This window comes from Pelodiscus sinensis, chromosome 5 (genome assembly GCF_052426305.1).
Source record: "Pelodiscus sinensis isolate ZL-2025 chromosome 5, ASM5242630v1, whole genome shotgun sequence".
Taxonomy (NCBI): Eukaryota; Metazoa; Chordata; order Testudines; family Trionychidae; genus Pelodiscus; species Pelodiscus sinensis.
Genome location: NC_143056.1, coordinates 47,697,734 through 47,719,987, shown reverse-complemented (window position 1 = coordinate 47,719,987; position 22,254 = coordinate 47,697,734). Strand labels below are relative to the sequence as shown.

General features: G+C 43.8%; 1 protein-coding gene across 6 annotated transcripts in view; it reads right to left on the bottom strand.

Moving 5' to 3' along the window:
- The window catches only part of RALGAPA1 (Ral GTPase activating protein catalytic subunit alpha 1), a 236,491-nt gene extending 214,634 nt beyond the window's left edge, over window positions 1–21,857 (bottom strand). For 2 of the 6 annotated variants that reach the window (XM_014570781.4, XM_014570783.4), the window contains exon 1: window positions 21,442–21,857. In XM_014570781.4, the coding sequence (XP_014426267.3) occupies window positions 21,442–21,547 (106 nt within the window). In that variant the 5' untranslated portion in view covers window positions 21,548–21,857. The remainder of the gene's footprint in view (window positions 1–21,441) is intronic. The other 4 variants (XM_006117693.4, XM_025181956.3, XM_014570782.4 and 1 more) reach the window with 3 other exon arrangements.
- Between the last annotated feature and the right edge of the window lie 397 nt (window positions 21,858–22,254).

Sequence of the window (22,254 nt, the reverse complement as noted above, 5' to 3'; positions counted from 1 at the left end):
AACTCAAGGAACAGCTGTAGTAGATTTGGCCTCATCTCATAGTGTAGACATGGACACAGACCACAGTATTTCATCCAGTTAACCCTGAATTGAGCTGAAAAATTTGTGTTTAGCTTATTGCCCAGTCTTGATACAAAGACATCAGAAAATGAGAATCCACTCATTTCCTTGATAGTTTCTTTCAGAAGTTATTTACTTTCACTATTAAGATCTGTGCCTTATGTGATGCATATAGCATTCCATATACTTTATGAAAATATGCTTCAGATGGGACAACTGAAATATGCTTTATACAAGATGGTTCATGTAAGGTATTATTGGAAAGGTTATGATCTATTGAACATGATTATTCCTTTTGTATGGATGTATCATTTTTGCATCAAGAGATAGCAATATTGATGTGTATATCTGTATTTTATATTTGCTATTTTGGGTCATTTCCACTGTTGACACTTCAGGGACTACAATGGAAAAGCCAGACAAGCAGGGCTTAATGATCTTCAGTCAAAATAATGGAACATGTAAAGGCTTGGTCTTCCTATAGACGTTCCATATTGACTCTAGGATGATGGAATAAGGTGACTTGGTCACCTGGTATTAACCTGCATCTTAGACTATTGAACTGTTGGGAGGGAAAGTAGGATAAATCAAAGGTTTCACATCTTAAGGAAATTCTATATAAAGGCAGGAGGAGAAGAGGAAAGGAAAACAGTGACTATCTTCCCTTTGAGTCATCTCTGCCTCCCAGAAATACTTGGAAACAAAAAGGACTAACTGAAAGGTGGGAGGCAGAAAAGAAGAATGGCTGGATCCAGGCTACAGAGTTATCTAGCCCATGAAAGACTACCAGAAACAGAAACTAGGGTGAGAATTTATTATTTGTAACCAGCTTTTTAGTGACTCTAGCTTCGACTGAATGCTTTGTATTATTTTCGCAGTAATCTGCTTTTTTCACTTTGCTACCTCTTTGAACACTCACAATACACCCTTCCATAGAAATAAAAGGTATTGTTGATTTATAATACAACCCAGTTTATATAATTTCTAACTAGGGAGGTGGAAGGCTGGACACCTCCTTCCTGCCCATTAAGGATGTGAACTCCATATAACTTTGAGTTTGTACTCCAAGCTGGGATGAACATGTGGGTGCTGCAGTAAATCCCCATGTTTCAGCAGTAAGGTGAATCCTCCTACAGCTGATTTATGTCTGTATCAGCAGCTGGTTGTTTCCCTGCCTGTGTACTTTGCTGGAGGCTTGAGAGCCTGGCTCAGCAAGACTATGTAAGAGAGAGCACAGTCTGGTGGAGAAGGCAGGCTCAGTGCTATATTATTCTTAAGCACCTCAGTTGGCATCTCAAGGGTCCCACATCATCACACCTTATTTCTAATTTGAGATGGTCTCACTCTCACTTCCACGCATTGATTCCTGTTACGCTTTTCTCCATTGAAGAGCTCTTCAGTACTTAGTATTTTCTTCTCCTGAAAGTATTTATATGCAGATCAAGTCACCTCTCAATCATATTTCTGATACACTAAACAGATTGAGCTCCAAGTCTCTCCTGGTAAGGAATGTCTTCCAGCCCTCAAATAATTTGTGGCTTTTTACTGTACCCTCTTTGGTTTTTCACTATTTTTTTTAAAATGTGAACCTCAGAACTAGATGCAATATTCCAATATCAATCTTAAGTCCTAGAGAGAGGTAAAATGACCTCCCTCCTCCTCCAGTTATATGTCCAAGGATTGCATTAACCTTTTTTGCCACTACATTACACTAGGAGCTCATGCTGAATTGCTTGTCTACTATGACACCAAATCCTTTTCAGAGAGTCACTGCTTTCCAGGACTTAGCGTACCATTCTGTTGGTATGACCTGCATTCTTTACTCCTAGCGTATGTCTACACTCCCTGTCACATTATTTGATCTAAAGATTACTGTTGCACCCATGGATGGAGGGGGTTGGCCCCAAAAGTCTGTACAAAGGGGGTCATGTGAAATGTTAAACAAAAGCTTATGTTCTACTGATTCTGTATATGCTATTCATGTACTTGTATAATATTGGTATGCGGAGTTATAAATATGTACTCTGTGTTGATGCTGGAAAATTCTGTCAGAGAGCAATAGGCAAAGAATGTTCAGTCAGTGGCTATGCTAAATAGCAAGAAGACAATGAATCTCTAGGTACTAATACACACCTGAGGAATTTGGCTGCCAGCATCTGAAATAGAGATAGGTCACTCAACCATGTGACCTGCTCTGGCAAGGAGGATGCCAGGAGAGGTATGTAAATGCCACGTGGCACCCTCTATCTGGTTTTCAGTTCAGCTCCTGATCCCAGATGCGGCCTTGTAGGGAACACCAAGCCGGAAAGAACTGTGAACCCATCCTGACATAGGATATACACCAGAGACTTTTAAGATAGCAGTTTATAACATCTCTAAGAGCCTGGATCGAGAATTGCGTGACTTGATGCATGTAATGTATTCTCCTTAACAACCTTACTCTCATGCTTTTCTTATTTTAAGAATAAACCCTTAAATTTTAGATTCTAAATGATTGGTTCAGCATGGTCTTATAGGGAAGATACAGAGCGTAAATTGATAAGGACCTGTGACTGGTTTCTTGGGACCGGAAGAAACCGTTCAGGGTAGGTGAGATTGGGTTCTATAACCCCTCACCTGTGTGTTAGGCCCGGGGCTGATTGGGGCACAGAAAGAGCTGGAGTGACAGAGGGGTTTTGCTCGTGAGGCTTTAGGCTGGGCAGATAGGCAGCTGGAGCATTCAGTGTGACTGGTGTATAGCCTATTTGGAAAGGTCTCCAGTCTGGGCCTGTAAGGAGCCCTGAGTGGATAACCTCAGCTGTGTCCAGACCCATCCCATCCCAAATACTAAGTTTTGTTGAAGAAACTAATGTTGACACGCAGAAGTGACAAAAAAAAAAAAAAAGTTGCCAAAACACATTTATGTCTGTTGCCTTTGTTGACCGATTGTGTTCAGTATTCCCTGTAAGCAATGCGGCTGCTAAGAAAAGATTAAAATGCATATCAGCTGATTAGCAGAGTGGTGTACATTTGCACATGCCTCTGTACATATAAAATTTATCCTGCACATGGACAGAAGATTGTTATATCCACATTTTTATCTCCCAGTCGACAGTGGGAGCAATATACCATCTGTCACTAGGTATTGTGGGATCTCAGAACAGAGTGTAGGATATCTTGAGACTGTGCAAATGTCCATCAGGCACTGCATTATTCAGGAGCTTCCAGTGTCCTTTCATCCCTTTTTTTCCCCCCCAACTATCATGCTCTGCTGTGCACTCTAGCATCTACAGCAACAAAGAATCGGAATATTTGTGTGACATTTCTTTCACGTGCTACGTTAACTGTGATGAGAACTTCACACGACAGCAGGGATCACCTTGAAATTACTGACAGAGGAAGAAAACTTGGGAGTCTGACAGTGTGCATGATAAGGACGGCAGCAACCTGCTATTGTATTTGGCAGTCACAAAGCCATTTTTCAGGGTAGAGAAGTGCTTCTGGGCTAGGGAAGCCAGCACTGATTGGTGGGATTACATTGTCATGCAGGTGTGGGATAAAGACCAGTGGCTACAGAACTTTAGCAACCTTCCTGGGACTCTGCGCTAAGCTGGCCTCTGAACTATGGTGCAAAGACACTAGAATGAGAACTGCCCTCTCGCTTGAGAACCATGTGGCATCTGCTGCGTTTAAGCTGGTGACTCGTGATTGCTACCGGTCAATTGCAAATCAGTCTGGAGCAGGAAAGTCTACCATTGGAGCTGCACTGCCGCAAATATGCAGGGCAATAAATTCCATTCTGCTATGGAGGGCCATGACTCTGGGCAACCTTTTGACACAATGGTTGGCTTTTTGGACATGGGATTTTCCAACTGTAGGAGAGCAACAGAGGACAAAAATATTCCAATTTTAGCTCCAGCCCACCTTGCCACCAAGCACACTAACAGGAAGGGATAATTCTTGATGGTGTTTCAGAGGCTTGTGAATCAACATGGGCATTTCACAGCTGTCAATCCTGGGTGGTTCAGAAAGTTGAATGATGAATGTATCTTCAGGAACACTGTCCTGTTAAAAAAAACTGCAAGACAGGATTTTCTTTCCAGACCACAAGATTACAGAAGGGGATGTGGAGATGCCCATTGTGATCCTGAGAAACCCAGCTTACTTCTTGCAGTCCTGGCTCATGAAGGCTGAGCAAGTGCTGCATGGTAGTTAAATGCTCCTTTGGGCGACAGAAGGGGAAATGGAGGTGTCACTATTGCCTTACTAAAGACAATACAGGCAGTCCCCGACTTACGCGGATCCGACTTATGTCGGATCCGCACTTACGAACGGGGCTTTTCTTGCCCCGGAGCTCACGGGCAGCAGTCGCCACCCGTATCCTCCGGGGCGAGAAAAACTTCTCCCAGTCCCCCTGGTCTGCTGGGGGGGTCCAGCAAAGCCGCTGGACCCCCCCAGCAGACATGGGAGACAGGAGCAAAGCCGCGGAGCACGCCCGCTGCGGGCGTGCTCCAAGGCTTTGCTCCCCGTCTCCCTGGTCTGACCAGCAGACCAGGGAGATGGGAAGCAAAGCCTTGGAGCACGCCAGCAGTGGGACAGCCGCGGCACACCTGGACTGTCCCGCTGCCTGCGTGCTCTGCGGCTTTGCTCCACGTCTCCCAGGTCAGCAGACCAGGGAGACGGAGCAAAGCTGTGGAAGACTTGGGTGGTCCCGCCACCCCCATCTCCCTGGTCTTCTGGGGGAGGGGGTGCAGCTAGTGCCCCCCCCAGCAGACCAGGCTTTTCTTGCCTACCCCTGGGGTAGAGCAGCTGGGGGCTGCCGGGTTGGTCCCGCAGCGCTGCTCCAGACCAACCCAGCAGCACCCCAGCTGCTCTGACCCAGGCGTCCCCAAGTCAGCCGCTGCTGAAACTGACCAGCGGCTGACTACAGGAAGCCCCAGGCAGAGTTGCTCTGCCCCAGGCTTCCTGGAATCAGCCGCTGATCAGCTTCAGCAGCAGCTGACTTAGGGACGCCTGGGGTTCTTAAGTTGAATCTGTATGTAAGTCAGAACTGGCGTCCAGATTCAGCCGCTGTTTAAACTGATCAGTTTCAGCAGCAGCTGAATCTGGACGCCATTTCCGACTTACATACAGATTCAACTTAAGAACAAACCTACAGTCCCTATCTTGTATGTAACCCGGGGACTGCCTGTATTCCCACTTACCACAGCTTGTTACACTTTGCACAATTTGTATGATTAAGGGGAAATTGTTTGCTCTGGCCCACTGCTGCCAGCCAGCTGGGCCTCTATGAGGACATCACTACTCCTCATACATGGATCAGATCCAACAGCTCTGCAGTGGTCCAAGTGGGAAAAGTGTTTGGTGAGATGGCCAGGCATGGATACCTGGGAAGACACCATGAGACCATTGCATGTTGAGCCAGCCTACAGGGGGCCGGTGGATCCAGGTGCAGCAGGAAATGGGATTTAAATTTTCCAGAGCTTGTACGGAATACGGTTGGTCACCTGGCTGCAGGGCAGTGGAGTTCAAACTGCTGAACAGAGAGGCTAATTGGAAACTGGGCTACTTCCTGAAGGCCAGATTCAGTAATAAAATGCCTCAAGATGTCTACCTTGCATGTATGTCAACATGAGGAAAGGAAAGAAAAAAAGTCCCTCAGGGAGCTGGATGTTTTTTGTCAACAAAAATAGATTTTTCATGATAAGAATTGTGTGGCAGTGTGAATGTTCATGCAGTTTTGTTGACAAAAGACACTTCATCTCAAAAATGTTGCCAGTGTAGACAAAAACCTAGAACATACAATCTAACAACAACCAGAAAGAGAGCATAATCTCCTTTGGAACACAACAGCAGTGCAGTCTCATGAAAGTTCAATTGTTGTTTCCTTTGCCAAGGCATCATAAAGTTAAAAGTTGTGATGGAGATTTTGGTGACATGCACACATATCCATTACAAACTGCACCAAGGCCACCAAATTATTTTCTGTAGTCTGAACAGATATTGGGTATTAATTGCCAGCTATGACTTTCTGCAGGACTTTGATACCTGATCCCTCCTCCTTCTTTGAAGTTTTAAGGAGGTAAAGATGGGGTGGGTGAGAAAAGTTGAGTAAGGCAGTTTCTCTCAACCACTTAGGGGTATGCAAGAGAATCTGGGGGTACATCAACACAAGTGAAATTTGGCAAAAAATGTCTGGGATTTTGCCCTGCAAAGGAGATCGGGGAGGGGGCAGCGTCACGTGCCTGTCAAATTGAATGTTTGGAGCCATGCGCCTGGACGTTAACAGCTGCTCTGCACACATGCCCCAGCACTGGTGGGAAAAGTGCATGGCTGCAGTGGTGGTAGCTCTGGTGAGACCTAGGGTCAGGTTTGGGTGTGGAGAAAAAAAAAAAAATTACTTCCACGGCCTCCTCTCCAAGTTTGTTTCCTCTCCAGCATCCTCCCCAGGGTGCTCCAGCTGGGAGGGAGGCTGAACCTGGAAACGCGCATTACCCCCATCCTCGCCAGCAGCTAGTACAATGCATGCCCATCGCCCCTTGCCCGTGGCGCTGCGGAGAGATCTAAAAAGTGGTGAAGCGGCACAATAAGCTTTGCTCCAAAGGACACCTCCCTCCCCGGCATAGTGGGGAGGGAGGGGATAGTTCCTCCCGGGGACCACACTATGGGGCGCCAGGCTGAGGTGGGAGCACACAGCCCCATGCAACGAGCCCGGCACTGGCAGGCCACTTGGTCCCTGCAGACAAGCTGCCGAAGCAGGGCCTGGCGGCAGTAGTGAACACTTCAAAGGTAGGGGTACCATATGTCCAGTGCCTGGCTCTGAAGAGGAGGGTCATTGGGTGAGAGCGGGGGGGCGGGGGGGTGGGAAGCTAGGTGTGCCTGGTTCTGGGGGATGAGTGGGTGCATTGGGTTAGAGCGGGGGAGGGGGGCACTAACAAAATACCCCTTTCAAAAAAAATAAAGGTTGAAAAACACTGGAATAGGGTGACAATAAGTAAGAAAAGGATATGCAGCAACGTAAACAAGCTCAATCCTTCAACCTTTATTTCTAGACACTTCAGTATTTTAAAAAACTGTATGTTTCTTAATGAAGGCAGTGTATGTTATTGAGACTAATGAAACATCTTCAATATTAACTAAAGTTAGTTTACAAATCCATCTCTATCCTTTATCTGCTGCTACGTATTTCCAACACAACCCAATCTATTCCTTGTTTTCTTGGTAACCTATGCTCTAATGTCAATAAACCCCCCAAAATAGATCTGGCACTATATTATTCCATCAGAAAAGTTTGCTGGAAGCTGGGAAGGAAGCAAGGGACAAGGAGAGAATATACTTCTATATTAAGAGACTGGAAGGCCAAACCTTACACTGTACAAATATAGCTCCATCATAAAAGCTAACTTTCGCCATTACAAATAACAGTGTTTAATAGGAAAACAGAGTTCACCTAACATCTTGCTATTGCATAAAACTTAAGAATGCAGTAGTTTAGCAGATAAATTCTAGAAATATATTTTTCAAATTGCTGAATCTCAAAATTTCAGAATACTTTACTCTGAACAAATACCTTGTAACTGAAAAATTGGCAAAGAACCTGTAATATCCAGTTATTAGTATGCTATATGCAACTTTTCCTAATGCTTCCCTCCATTATCAAATTACAAAGGCATACTGTATTTAAAAAAAAACATCCCAAAGTACACATTTTCTTCATGCACAAAAATACAAAACTCCAATTTTTTTTAAAAAATACAATTACTTCATAAGCCCTATTAATAGAGATACAAAAGGAAGACAGTGATTACCCATTAATGGCAACTGTTAGCAGGTAAAGCAATTTTACATGATCACATGAATGGGTGTCAAATGCCTCAAATCTATTTATTTACTAAATATTTGATAGAGGCCAGAATCAAGTTTAAAATGACCATATATAGTGAGTGTACTTTAAACTGGGTGTGTGTGTGGGGGGAGGGGGGGGTCTGTGTGCATGTCATGCATTTCTGAAGTTGATTACATCCTCAAATTAAAGTTACCCAGTAAGTAGAATGAAAGATCCAGCCATGTCATCCAACACAGTTAAATACGGTTTAGCTTACTGAATTTCCCACTCCTCATTTGTATTTATGTCTAAAGTGGACTTAGCAAAATAGATATTTTATAAAGAGGATTGTCTGTGATTTGAAGATTTATTTGTATTTCATTTAGCTTTTTAATGCATTATTTGTATGGTTCTTGGACTGACCCCTCTGAACATCAAAGATCACCATCAATTCACAGAACCACTACCACACAGTCAGGAGCAGCTGAACAGAAACCTGGGTCAGTTCCGGAGATTACCTATTGCTGCAGGAGGATAGGCTATTCCGTCTCTTTCCTATGCTGTAAACAAAATAGCAATTTTCATAACAACTTTGTGCATTATAGATACTTTGTCTTTAGAAAATGCACTGATATTACCAAGCCCTTACGCTCATACTACCGATCATGAAATGGCAACAAATTCTGGTCACTATGTAGGATACAGCTTCCATTCAAGACAGTGACCTACATATCCAATGGTACTTATACAGCCTCTACTATTCATGGTATCGGATTGCCTTACAAATTTCAAATGTATTTACCTTCTACAAACCTATAAGATACAGATGTCCTTTATTATCCTCATTTTACAGATGGGAAATTGAGTGAGGCCCATAAACATGAAAACCAAGGCTTAATTTGATTTTCAGATAGCGGAAGAGCAAGGTTTTCAGAAAACAAGTACCCATCCCCTTTTCAAGTATTCCATGGGGAACCTCAGTTCTTTGGGGAGCCACAAAATTTCTGGTAATTTTGAAAAGTTTTGTTAGATGACCTTCCCAAGATTATACAGGAAATCTGACAAAGCAAGGAACTGAATTCAGATATCGCAAATCCTAAACTACCACTTGACCACTGGCCTGTCCTTCCTCTCAACCTATATTAAAGAGATTTTATATCCATGATATCAATTCCAGGACTCTATTATGAAAAAAATCTTAGCAGTACAAATGACAAAAAATAAATTTGATATTCTATGTAACAAATTGTAAGTTTATAAATTAAAAGTGAGATTTGTTGCTTCAGAAACTTGAACACAGAAACCCTGAAACAAAAGTGCAGAAAAAAGTGAAGGAAATTTTTACTGTATACCTAATCCTGAGGAAAAGAGCCACATGGACAGCTCATTACACCCACAAAACATCCCAATAAATAAAGGTATCCATGGGTTTAAGAGTCCACTCACACCTATTTGTAAGATCAGGATCTTGGGGAGCTTCTTTTTCATTTAAACAAACAATTCCAGATATTTTTTTATTTTTCCCAAATTTCTACATAGAATACAAAAATCAGTGTGTGCAGGCAACACTTATAAGACAAATGTTAACAGACTATATCAGGGGATTACCTGGAAGATGTGGAGCAGTTCATCTACTTGGGGAGTGTATTATGTACAAAGATGGAGGAACAGACAAGGATATCAGTGCTAGGATAGGGAAAGCAAGAGCTGCACTCAAGACTTAACTTCCCATATGGAGCTCACAAATAATATCTGCGAAGATGAAACTACGAATTTTCAACACAAATGTGAAGAGTGTGCTCTTGTACAGATGTGAGACCTGGCATACTAAAGTCTTCAAATCACAAGCTACAGACATTCATAAACAGATGCCTGAGGTACATCCTTCACATCAAACGGCAAGACTGTCACAAATGAGGAGTTTTGGAACAGAGCAGGACAAGAACCACTTGATGTTCAAATCAAGAGAAGAAAGTGGGGATGGGTAGGCCACACTCTCAGAAAACCATCATGCAGCATAGTCCATCAAGCTCTCACATGGAACCCACAAGGAAGACACAAAAGAGGAAGACCTCAGACAACGTGGAGAAGATTTACTGAGATTGAAGGACAACAGCTGGGATACTCCTGGAGTCAGCTAGAAGTTTTGTCTCAAGACAGAGTGAAGTGGAAGAGACTTGTAGATGACCTATGCTCCATTCGGAGTATAAGGGTTTTAAAAAAAGAATGTCATCAGAAACCAGCAAGTGCACCTGTATTACTGTACTTAAAATTATTAGTCTGTTATAGTCAACAAAGCAAAATTAATTTATTACCTATTAAGTAGTAGTAATTTTAAAATGAAATAATATTCTCTGCATAGGACAGTGGACTCAAATTAAATACCTCACCAATAAATAAAATAAATAAATAAAGATTTTTTTTTTTGTAAAAAACACGAGACCAAATGTTATCTCCCCTATGATTACAGTTTATTCAAGGTAAAGCTGAAACAATCAATGCAGGACTAGGATTTATGCTTAATGATGCTGTTATCGCTACCAAATGCTGTATACGCAAGACTATATGATATGCTTACAGACCAAACCATAGCTACTTTAACATTTGATTTTTTACTGTTTAAATAATTTTCAACATTAGTTTCATTTAAAAGAGAACAAAAAAGTTATGGGTGAACAGAAAGGATGTGGCAACACTATAAAACATCAAAAAAGTATACTCTCTCACATGGATGCAAAGACACCAATGGCAAGTACCACTTTGCAATTATGAACCTAGCCTTTTGTAAGTTTTCTATTGAGACTTTATAGTATTGGGATTTCAAACTCTTAGCAGTCTGAAATGTAGTTTGTGATGATCTGTGCAATCAATAGGAAAATATTTCTGTCCAAAATTCCTGTATATATCTAAACAAGGCAAATGTTTAATTATTCCTGACTTCAAGTAATCTGTTTACTGTTACCTACTGAAAGGCAGCAAACTACACAGAGCAGCAATTTTTAAAGTGACCATTCTCTGAATTAAATAAAGGAACTAATCATTTGGAGAAGATCATTAGAAAATTCTCAGAACTTAGAGGTACTGAGAAAGTTAACAGAAAGTAGGTTAAAATAAGATACAATTTCTGATAACCCATACTGCTTACGTTACTGCCCGTTTATACCAAATATGAGAGGGGGAAGGTGGCACTGTTATTCAGTAAGGAGTTTTCCAGCCCTTCATTGTTAAAATGGCAGGAGGGTTTTTAAACTCTCATTGTACGCCAACATCTAACTAAATATTTGGAAAAGGTGGTTTTGTTAAAGATTTAGTTAGGATGGGAAAACACACCATGCACATCTTCAGACTTCAACAGACTTTAGATCAAGCCCAAAAGTGCATACTATAGAGTAGTCTATTTCTTATGTGGAACATTAGATCTAAATGACACATCATCGGTTCCAAATCTATGCAACAGTCCTTCCAATATAATATTATCCATTTTGGTTTCTTTATATTATTTTTAATGCTGCCACAAATTATTTCAGTGTGCAATCAGATTTTTGTATGAAAAATTCCTGATTTATAAAAGCTGCCAGGGAAAAGCAGCTGGATGTTTTGACATCTGGTATGTTCAGCCTTCAACATTCCAAATATTGTTGAATAAGCACATGTTTTTGCTAAACTGAACAGCAGTGAAATAGTGAACATTGACATAAACATCATCATTGGGTTTACATTTTAACATTCTATTGAGATTAATAGATTATCTGAAAGCTCTCAAACATAGTTGTTCCGGGTTACCAGCAGACTAAGGAGTAATGAATATTAGTTTACATTTATTCCATTTTTAAGGTTCTCACTAACTATATAAACTGGAACCTTACAAAATTTAATGAAAAATTAGGCTGGTGGTTGGGGGAGAAGAGGGAAACAAGATGGGTGAGACAACCTCTTTTATTGGACCAACCTCTCTAAAAACATAAGAACAGCCATACTGGGTCAGACCAAAGGTCCATCTAGCCAGTATTCCCCCCTCCCTTTTTTTTTTTAATAAAGTATAAATTTAAAAACCACCTAGTTTTCAGACACACAAAATTTTTTCTACCACTGCAACACATGTGTTTAAACAACTTACTCATAGCCAGGTGGGAAATGAAATTTTCGGGTGTAAAAAGTACAAAAATAATAAAGCACTGTAAAACTTAAAACAAAAATTCAGTTTTCTCCAAATTTCACTTATGTTGACATACCCCCCCAGACTTCTCTCAAGAACCCCTAAGGGTACTTGTACCACTGGTTGAGAAACACTGATCTAGTCCAGTATCCTGTCTGCCGATACTGGCCAATACCAGATGCCCCCAGAAGGAGGGATCACAACAGGTAATCCTCATGTGATTCCTCCCCGTCACCCACCTCCAGAGAAACAGGCTAGGGACACCATTCCTACCCATTCTGGCTAATAGTCGTCGATAAACCTAACATTCATGAATCTATCTAGCTCTTTTTTAAATCCTGTTAAAGTTCTAGCCTTCACCGCATCATCTGGCAAGGAGTTCCACAGGTTGACTGTGTGCGCTGAGTGAAGAAAAACTTTTGTTTGTTTGTTTTAAAGCCATGTCTAAACAGTCACTTTACTGCATTTCAACTTTTCACTCAGAGTTGTGAAAAAAAAGACTCCCATGAATGCAGCAAATTACAACACTGTAAACCACCAGTTAGACTCACAGCACCTGTTGAACAAAGGGCACTGCCAAACTGAGGTACATAGCTGTCCCAATACGTGCGGCACTGCCACTTTGAAATGCCATAGTGGCATTTCAAAGGGGAAGTGCTGCATGGAGTCTGGGATCAGCTGTGCTGTGCTGCCCCTTTGAAATGCCACTGCGGTGTTTCAAAGGGGCAGCGCTGCCCTATCAACTAAATAATAGATATAAAAAATGCATCGACTATTCGATTTGTGAATTACTCGATACTTAACATCCTTTCATGTAACTGCTGAATTTTTCATTTAAAATAAATGAATTTTAATATTTTTAGTATAGACTTCAGTGAAACAAACAAGCTTTTGAACTTACACAGAGCTCTTCTTCAGTTGCCCAAACAGATATGAGGCAACTTTAAGAAGTTCTTAATACATTATTTGCAAGTCTTAAGTCACAAATTCAGCCCACACAAACCCAGGACTGCCTCTAGAAGCCAAAACTACTCCTTTACCTATCCTGTACTAGAGATATAAACAACTAATTGACTAACTGAGAAACAGAAGCTTATAAGTTAGCACTATCGACTAATCGCATTCCCTCCCTCCTCAACTCTACATTATAAATGACAGGGAAGCTAGTGCACGAAGTCACTGGGACAGTCACTGGGCCCCATGTCTCTCATTCTTCAGCATGACCCCCTCTTAATCTGTCCTTTACAATGCAGAGCAGCAGCATGGGAAAGAGGGGGATAGGGTCATGAGGACTGATTGGAGACTCACAGGATCAGGGACTGCCCCAGGATTTCATGCACCAGCTTCCCTGTCCTTTTTTAGTGCAGAGCAGCAGCAAGGAAGGTTATGCTGGGATCCGGTGCAAGCCACTCTGAGCACTACCCTCCTCGACTAATTGAGTAGTCGATAAAAGAGTCTATCAACTACTCGACTAGGAAAGTAATTGCATTTTAAACATCACTAGCCTGTACCTTTGATCTGATCCCAAACTGTTTTCAAGCACAAACTCATCTGTCAAAACTCACTTTGACAATGCCCTCCCTCACACAGAGCTCTTGTAAGCCGGCTGTTTATCTATCTTAATCCAAGGGAGTGGGTGGGCGCAAGCTAAAAGCCCTCCTTCAGCCTTGCGATAGGGACCACTGGACCCAGGACTCAGATTATGGAGGACAAATGATGAAAAACAGGGTCAGGGATATGGTCAAAGGTTTAAAACAGGGGGCTTACAAGTCAAGGCCAAAACTTAACCTAGTCCAGATACCTTTAACTCATGGGTTCCCAAACTTGGGGATGTGCCCCCCAGGGGTGTGTGAAGAAATTCCAGGGGAAGGCCATGAGGCAACCTAGCCACTCCCACCCCTAAGTTGTGCTGCTATTTTTTGTTTTTGGGGCCCAGTCAGTTCCTTTTTTTTTTTAACTCAACAAGTTTTGCTGCAAATGGGGGGGCGGGGGGAAGGGGCAGGGGTGAGGCTCTCACAGAAATCAAAAAGGGGGTGTGATGCCAAAAAGTTTGGGAACCACTGCTTTAACTGGAAGGCAATTCCTTTACATGAGCCCAAGAATAACAGCAGCAACATGGCCTATGATTAGGTACAGCAGCTAATGCTACTTAAACTTGCATCATTTTCTGTGTGTGTTTAAAGACCTAGCTAAAGCTTCATGGCCTATCATCCCTACAACAAAAATTCCAGAGTGCTTCTCTTTGCAATAGTTCCTACCCCCATCACCTTTTCTTGGTGAATCATTAACTTTCAGTTGCTATAGTTTGCAAGACTGAGATATAAAGCACCATTTTACAATGTAAAGTGAACAGATATTTGTTCTTTTGAAATTTTGTAACTGACATGTTCAAACAGCTTTTTATTTAATTAAGAGACCTTCTGATTTGACCTATCCACACCTAAGCACCTGAGAAATACTGAACAAGATACCAGTCAAACTGGGTGTCCAACATACATTTCATCTACCTGGAGGGTACAGACTGATTTTCTCATCTCAAGAAGTGGGTGTTGCTCACGAATACTATGTTTGTTAGTCTCTAAGGTGCGACAGGATTACTTTTTCCTCTCTACAAATTTTGAGCACTGGCTAATAATGCAATCTACTTGCCCGTGACGTGTAGATTGCAACCCGGAAGAGCCTGGTTCGGGTCATCTGCGCATGCGCAGATCCCCAGACAGCGCAGCTGGCAAGCGGGGCTCGCCGCAGTTCGGCGAGCCCTGCAGATAGCTATAGGTAACTCAAAACAAACAAACAGAACTGCTATGACTGAAGATCCTTGAGTTCTCCAACAATTTAAAATTTTACATCAGTAAACTCAATTGTAGAGCATAGTTACAAACACAACATAAGAAATAACTTTGGTTTGCATTAGCAGTTATTAAGGTGGTCTTGTTTTATTACATTTTTACTTTGGAATGGGGGGAAAAAACAACAGATCTATTTTTGCATCAAGTTATTTAAAAGTATCAAGGCCAGAATACACAAAAATGTTCCTAAAGGACCCAATGTACACCAATGTATATTTAATTAATTCCACACAGAAAATGGACAATACAAAAATTTGAGGGAGTACAGTACAGGGATTCAAGTGACTAGTCAACTGTCTGATAAGCATATGTTTATCAGATAGTCAACTCAACTTGTCGCTTCCCCACCCCTTGCAGTCTATCAGAGAGAGGTAGCAAAAGGGGATAGCAGGAGATGGTGCTTAGGGGAGCCAGCTTAAAAGTTGGTTTCCCCCCAGCACCATCTCGGGTGCAGGCCAGAGGGGCAGCGGGGAACTGGACGTACTTCTGCCTTTGAGATGTAACAAAAGCAGAAGGGCTGTAGGAGCAGAGGGAGAATGGGGGACTCAAGCAGTCACACATACACACTCCCAGTCCCTTGTTCCCTGCTTTCAAAACATACAAGAGCCCAGGATACAGAGGCAACAGTGCAAGGTGGCAGCAACCCCTGTCTGGGAGAAGAGTCTGATCTCCCAGACTCAGCGCAAGCTGGAACTGAACTGGGCTGCCCACCTGCCCTGCTCCTAAAACAATTTAAATGCAGAGCCACAGCAGGGGCAGGTCCTAGACCCAGCATAAGATGGAACCTTTCTGCTCAGTTCAGCTGCTGCCGCTGTTACCTTTTGACTCATTTTTTGCCGAAGCTCACTCACTAGGCTCTTGCCATTTTGATGCTGGACTATCAGGAGAGTCGGATTATTGGATGCCAGACTATTGGAGTTTTACTGTACATCCAGGGTATTTATATGCCCTCTCTGAAATCCACAGTCTCAATTATTTTAACGTGTCTTCATAAGAGATTTTCCAGAAGAGATTTTCCAGATCTGAATAATTTTAATCTTCCTTATATTATGGGGGTTTTTTTTGCGCAATGGGGGTTACTGCACTGAACTCTGTATTATATATGAAGACACATCATTACTTATAATGGCATATTTTCCATATTTGTCTTCATCCTATTTTTTGTGCATCCTTAACACTGTTTGCATTTTTATTGTTACTATACATTGAGCACAAGTCTTAATTGAGCTATCCACAATGATGCCAAGGCCATTCTCAAGATGATGCAGTTACTTTAGAACCAACTGAGCTATAAAAGTAATTCAGATAATTCCCTCCAATGTCTTTACTTTGCATTTGTCAACAATACATTTCATGTGTCATACCATCAATATATTTTGTTAGCCTGGAACAGGAAAGACTTAAACAACCAAAATCTGATAGCACTTCAAAGATTAACTTGGCTACCTCTCTGAAACTTTTAAACAATATTATGTCCTCTACATGATTTGACACCTCACTGCATGTCTCCCTTGCTATTAAATATATAAAACACTGATAGTAATAAAAACCTACTGTTTTCTATTTCTTAGCCAGCTTCTGACCCGTGTCAGCACACTGCCTCTGCTGCTTTCTGTGCCCCCACATGCCACTCAAAGGGCCAGCTGCTGGTGCTAGTGTGCATGCGTGCCTCTGCATAGCACATGCCCCTTGAGGGGTAGTGTACAGAGCTCCTCCTCTCCATCACAGCACAATCTTCACAGGTCCTATTGGCTGATTTCTGTGTCAGACAGCTCATGAAGTCCCTCTCCCCCATGGTGGGAGACACACAAATGCACATGCTGCTTCCCTCCCACCCCCTCAGCTGGCTGCTTTGAGTGGCATGTGAGGGCATGGCAGGTAGGAAGCTCCTCATCAAAAATCATTGCCCGCTGTCAGACTGCATTAAAGGAGTTTTAAGTTTACAAAAGGAGGTAAACACTTATCTTCTCTGATGGGTGTAAAACTGTAGAAAAAGGAGAATTTCCCTACTATTTGCTGATATGCAAGGGCTGGGGAAAGAAGTGATCTGACGGGTGCAGAAGTCAGTCTTCACAAAGGGAGGAAGCAGAGACAGAGACTAGGGAAATCTTTCCCCAAAGATTACACTGGGAAAGGACACCCTCTCCTCACCTTATTTCTTTTCACCTTATTCCTTTTCCACCTCCTTTCATGATTGGTCTGAAGGATCAAATTTAAAAATATTGCTGTCAGTTTCAGATGATTGCTAGCAATAGACAGGGATAACCAGGAGCTGTCCCTTTTCTTCTGAGCAGTGAAGCATCTTCTTGTTTACCATCTTCTGAGAGTATTCAACACTGCTGAAGTAGTGGGCACTCTGCCATATGCTCCATAGGAGCCATCCCAATAACTCCAGTGTAATCTCTAGGGAAAGATTTCCCCCTGTCTCTGCTCTGTTTTGCTTCCTCCCTTTGTGAAGACTGACTTCTGCACCTGTCAGAGGCAACAAGGGGGGAAAGTAACTAGTTGCATCACTAGTTGCTTACATCCCTAATTGTAATCCTATATTCTGTAAGGTTTATCCCTTGATTCCCTAAAAAACGTGATACATGCACACTATGCAGGGAATCAAGGGATAACCCTTACAGTATATAGGATTACAATTAGGGATGTAAGCAACTAGTGATGCAACTAGTCACTTTCCCCCCTTGTTGCCTCTATCAGAGAGAGGCAGCAAGGAGTGGGGAAGCAGGAGCCAGTGCTGGGGGGAGCCAGCTTAAAAGCTGGTTCTCCCTAGCACTATCTCCACGTGGATCAGAGGAGGTAGGGACACAGTGGGAAATGGTGCAAGCGGGGACTCCCCTGCTGGCCCTGTGCTCCCTGTGGGGCTTCCTTTTGAAATGTACAAGAACCCCACTAAGACACCACAGGGAGCATGGGGCCAGTTCCCTGCTGGCCCCATGTCCCTACAGGGCTTCCACTTTTGAACTGTAGCAAGAGCCCAGGGTTCTTGTTATAGTTCAAAGGCGGAGGCTTCTCGCTCTTATAGACTAATTGACTAGTCAATGGAAATCCCATCAACTACTCGATTACTTAATCTAAATTTAACATCCCTAATTATAATCAACAATCCATTTCTCTTGTTGTCAAGTGTACACGAGGGAGGTGCCAAGACAGTCATCCAGAGTAAGACCTGTCATTTTTCCAACTCGGTTTTGTAGGAAAGCACATCTAGAAGGCAGCACAATTCTGTAGCCAGAATATGGCAAAAAAGAAAGGATGGGACATAGAGTCACACCCAGCGAATCTGCTTTTTTCTACATAGACATGCACTGAACTGTACTCTAAGACTGTGGCAGAAGAACAGACAGGAACTGCAGTGGGGGTGGGGAAGGAGTCACAGGAAAACATGTCTCAACAGATGTAATCCGTTTTATAGTTGTTGCATAAAACCTCAGATTAAATAAAGACTATTAGCTTGATGCTATGATGTTTTTACTAGAGCTGCAGTTCTTATTCCTCATCAACCACATCTGACTGAGGGGGCGAAATACGTACTGAATGTACAAACCAAACAAAGTAACATACACTAAAAGTAACCAAGTAATCTAAATTCAGAATTTTATATTGTTCCTTTGTGAGGCAGATTCTTAGAGCAGATTTCTCCAAACACTGGAGAAAATGAAGTATATACATATTTTGTATAACACAAGCCATAAATGATCCAAGGATAAACAGGTAAGAACAGCTCAATGATTTCAAGGATGGGGGAAGAGGACTTCTCTTACTGCTGGGGTGGGATGGAACACCTTATTACAAGGACATAATATCTTCATTTGAGACACTGCAATAACAACTCCTATAAACTGTAAGTTAGGGGACTGTGGACTAAGGATGTAAAATCCTGTTTCATCAGTTAACTGGTTAAATATAACGTTTAATTGGCTAACCACTTAAGCAGGTATGGGTGGGGGGAGCAGGCTGCATCAGCCTGGCTAGGCTGGAGCAGTCCCCCCGCCCACCATGCCCCCTTCCACTACCATGGGTTGGGTGCTGGTCTGGAGTGCCCCCTGCCCGCAGCACGCTGGGATGCTTACCAGTTAGCTGGTTAACCATTTACATCCCTATTGTGGACACTCTCACATGTTAACAGCTGTACCATACATTGGCATCTAGAGCAGCATTGGGCAAATACCAGCCTCCATGCTGGAGTTGGTCCACGAGGGTTAGCCCTTGGTGGACCCCCACACCACCATATTTACCTGCACCTCCACAGGTACTAGGGATCACAGCTCCTGTTGGCTGTTGCCGGTCAACGGGAGCTGCCATCGCTTGTACCTGCGGAGGTGCAGGTAAATATAGTGGCAGTGTCCCACCAGGGAACTAACCCTGGTGAACCGCAGCTCTTATTACCCACCCCGATCTAGAGAAACAAGAACCAATAACAACTATTTTACTTGGTAGTTTTGAACTATAAGGACAAGAAATTTATAAACTCACAAAATATGAATAGTTGGGAGCACTGATTTCTACCCAAAAACTAAGAAATGCAGATATATCAAGGTCATTCTTTTTAACCCAGCTATAAACATATGTAGAGAAAGTGACAGCCACGATAATTACAACTAGTGTATTTCAGGATGGAAAAACAGGACACAGCTGTTTGCAGTGAATGTAATCACTTTTTCTGTTCTCCAAGTATCCTTGAACAGACTTGAATTTTTACAAATGTATTTGTTATTTAAATCTACTGACCTCCAACAAATTATCGCCACAATAACTACTATCATTCACTCTGTGTACTAAGCTACTGCTTAGTGCTGATTCCACTCCACAACTGAATGACTCCCAAACCCAAGGATGGTCACATGAACATGTCCAGCATAAATATGCACCTGAATCCATTTCAGCACATATTTGTGATGCTGTTATCATGAAAATACTTACAAACAAAAGTTCCTAATACAAGCATTCATGTAAAATGGATAAGAGGGGATACAAATGCCATTAAAGTTCATTAGCAGTTTTTATGCAAAGATATCAAACAATGTTACAGTACAGTATAGGAATGTAAGTGACTAGTCAACTATCCAATTAGCTTCTCCCCCATCCCACCCTAGCTGCCTCTATGAGCAAGGCAGGGGAATAGGAGCCAGTACAGGGAGGAGCCAGCTTAAGAGAAACTAAAGCAGTCTCCACTGGCGCTGCTTATGCTGCGATTCTGCTTTTGAAATGTACAAGAGCCATGTTGGCATTTTGAAATGTACAAGGCTCAGGTGCCACAGGGAGTTCAGGGCTCAAAGGCTCAGGTGCCACAGGGAGCTCAGGGCCAGTCCCTCGCTGGCCCTGTGCTCCCTGCGGGGCTTCTGCTTTGAACTGTGAACTTAATCTAAATTTAACATCTCTATTACAATATACATAGATTTAGCACATATTTCTTTCACAAGGAACCTGCTGACCTAGGTAAATGCCTCTCAGCCAGAGCCTGGACTTGGCACCTCCCTCCCCCCCCCCGAGCCTCTGCACCGCCCCTTCCCCAGGTCACAACTCCCTCCCAGACATTGCACTTCCTCCTACAACCCTACCCCAAGCCAGAATCCTCTCCTGCATCCATACCCAATCCTGCCCTAAGAATGTGAATGGTTAACTAGTAAGCATCACCCTTATGGGGCAATGCAAGAGCTGGAACAACTCCCTGCCCACCACTCCAGCCTGCCCACCCACATTTAATCAGTTAACCGGTCAAACTGAACATTTAACCAGTTAGCTAATAAAACAGGATTTTACATCTCTATCCTGCACCCCAATTCCCTCCCCCAGGCCATCACCCAAACCCTCTGCACCTCCCTTCCCCCAGGTCACAACTCCCTCCTAAATCCTGTACCTTTCTTACAACCTTCTCCAAGCTAAAATCCTCTCCAGCACTCATACGCCCTCCTGAACCATGCAACCCAATTCCCTTCACCCAAACTCTCTCTCAGCCCTCAAACTCTCCCCTTCATATCAGTCCCCTACCCCAAACTCCCTTTGGCACCCAACCTCAATCCCAGAACCCACACTCCCTCTATAGCTGAGTGCAGCCCTTTACCACTTACCAAAATCTTGGAGCAGCCTCCCCATCAAAAAGTTATTGCCCATCCCTGGTGTAGACTGTCTGACGTGCCATTACCAACAAATAAATTTGGTTTAAGATTCCAGGCCTGCCCTTCTCTCTTTGAGGGAGAATTCACCCGCCCCTATAGGTGACACCGCCCATCCTCCCCCTCCTCTCTGCCCCTCAGCCATGCAGTGGGACAGCGCAGGGCTCAAAGTTTTGCACCTTTCTAAACCAGTAGCCTGGGCCAAGAAGCCCACCTCAGGTGGAGCTCACAAACCCAGGCCCCGAGCACAAGTCACACTGTACCACACCCCAGACTGGACTGACCTCTTCCTCTGTCCCCGAGAGCAGGACCCCTCTCACTGCCCCCGCCCCCTGCGCCGACGTGGACATCTTCCCCCGTCCGGCCCCCACCTGGACCCTTCTTGCTTCCCCTCCCCAGCCCCGCCTGGGCCCCACTGGCTCCCCACGCCCGGGCACCAACCCTGGGCCTCACCGATGAGGACGCGCAGGTGCTTGAGGCGGGTGAGCGGGTCCTTGCGGGTGTCCAGCACCTTCTGCGTGGATTTCCGCACATCCCCGTGCGGCTTCTTGGAGAACATCCCGCCGGACGCCCCGGCCCGGCAGTCGGAGCCTCCCGCTCTCAAGAGGCGGACAGCGGCCTCCGGATCCGCCCGCACCAGGCCCCTTACATAGCAAACAGCGGCAGCACCAGCTCCTCTGGCTGCGAGCGATACGGAGGGGGAGGGGCGGAGAGTTAGTGCCCCGGGAGGGGCAGGGCCTGAGCTCTCCCCTCCTTCCACAGCGCTCTAGTCCCGTCCTTTCACGACAGCCGTCAAGTACCCCGGTATTCCCGTGGCAACCGTGCCGTGACGTCACAGCGGGGCTGAGGTTCCAAACGCATGTCGAGGAGGAAGGTTCTATTCTGCCTTACAAAGCAGCGCCCAGGGTTTGGGCAAAAGGGAGGAGCTTGCGGAAACGCGTGGGCCTGTGGGGAAAGTAGTGTACACGACCGGACTGGGTTAGGAGCAGGAGCAGGAGGAGCTGTGGGCTGTGGTGTGACAACACGTTTTGGTGTCAACGGAAAGTGACTCCAGCCTTAGGATAACCCTGACCAATAAGATGAGGAAATAAAGTTTCAATTTCGTGCTAACACTGTGGCATACCCTTATGATCAGTAGCAAAATCTGTCCCTAGTCGTTTTTGAACTGCATCTGCTAGGCTGGAGAAGGAAGGGAAGTCATTTGATATCATGGCTCATTGCTGAGTCTCATTCAGGACATGAAAGTGATCAAAGCCAGGGAAGGAA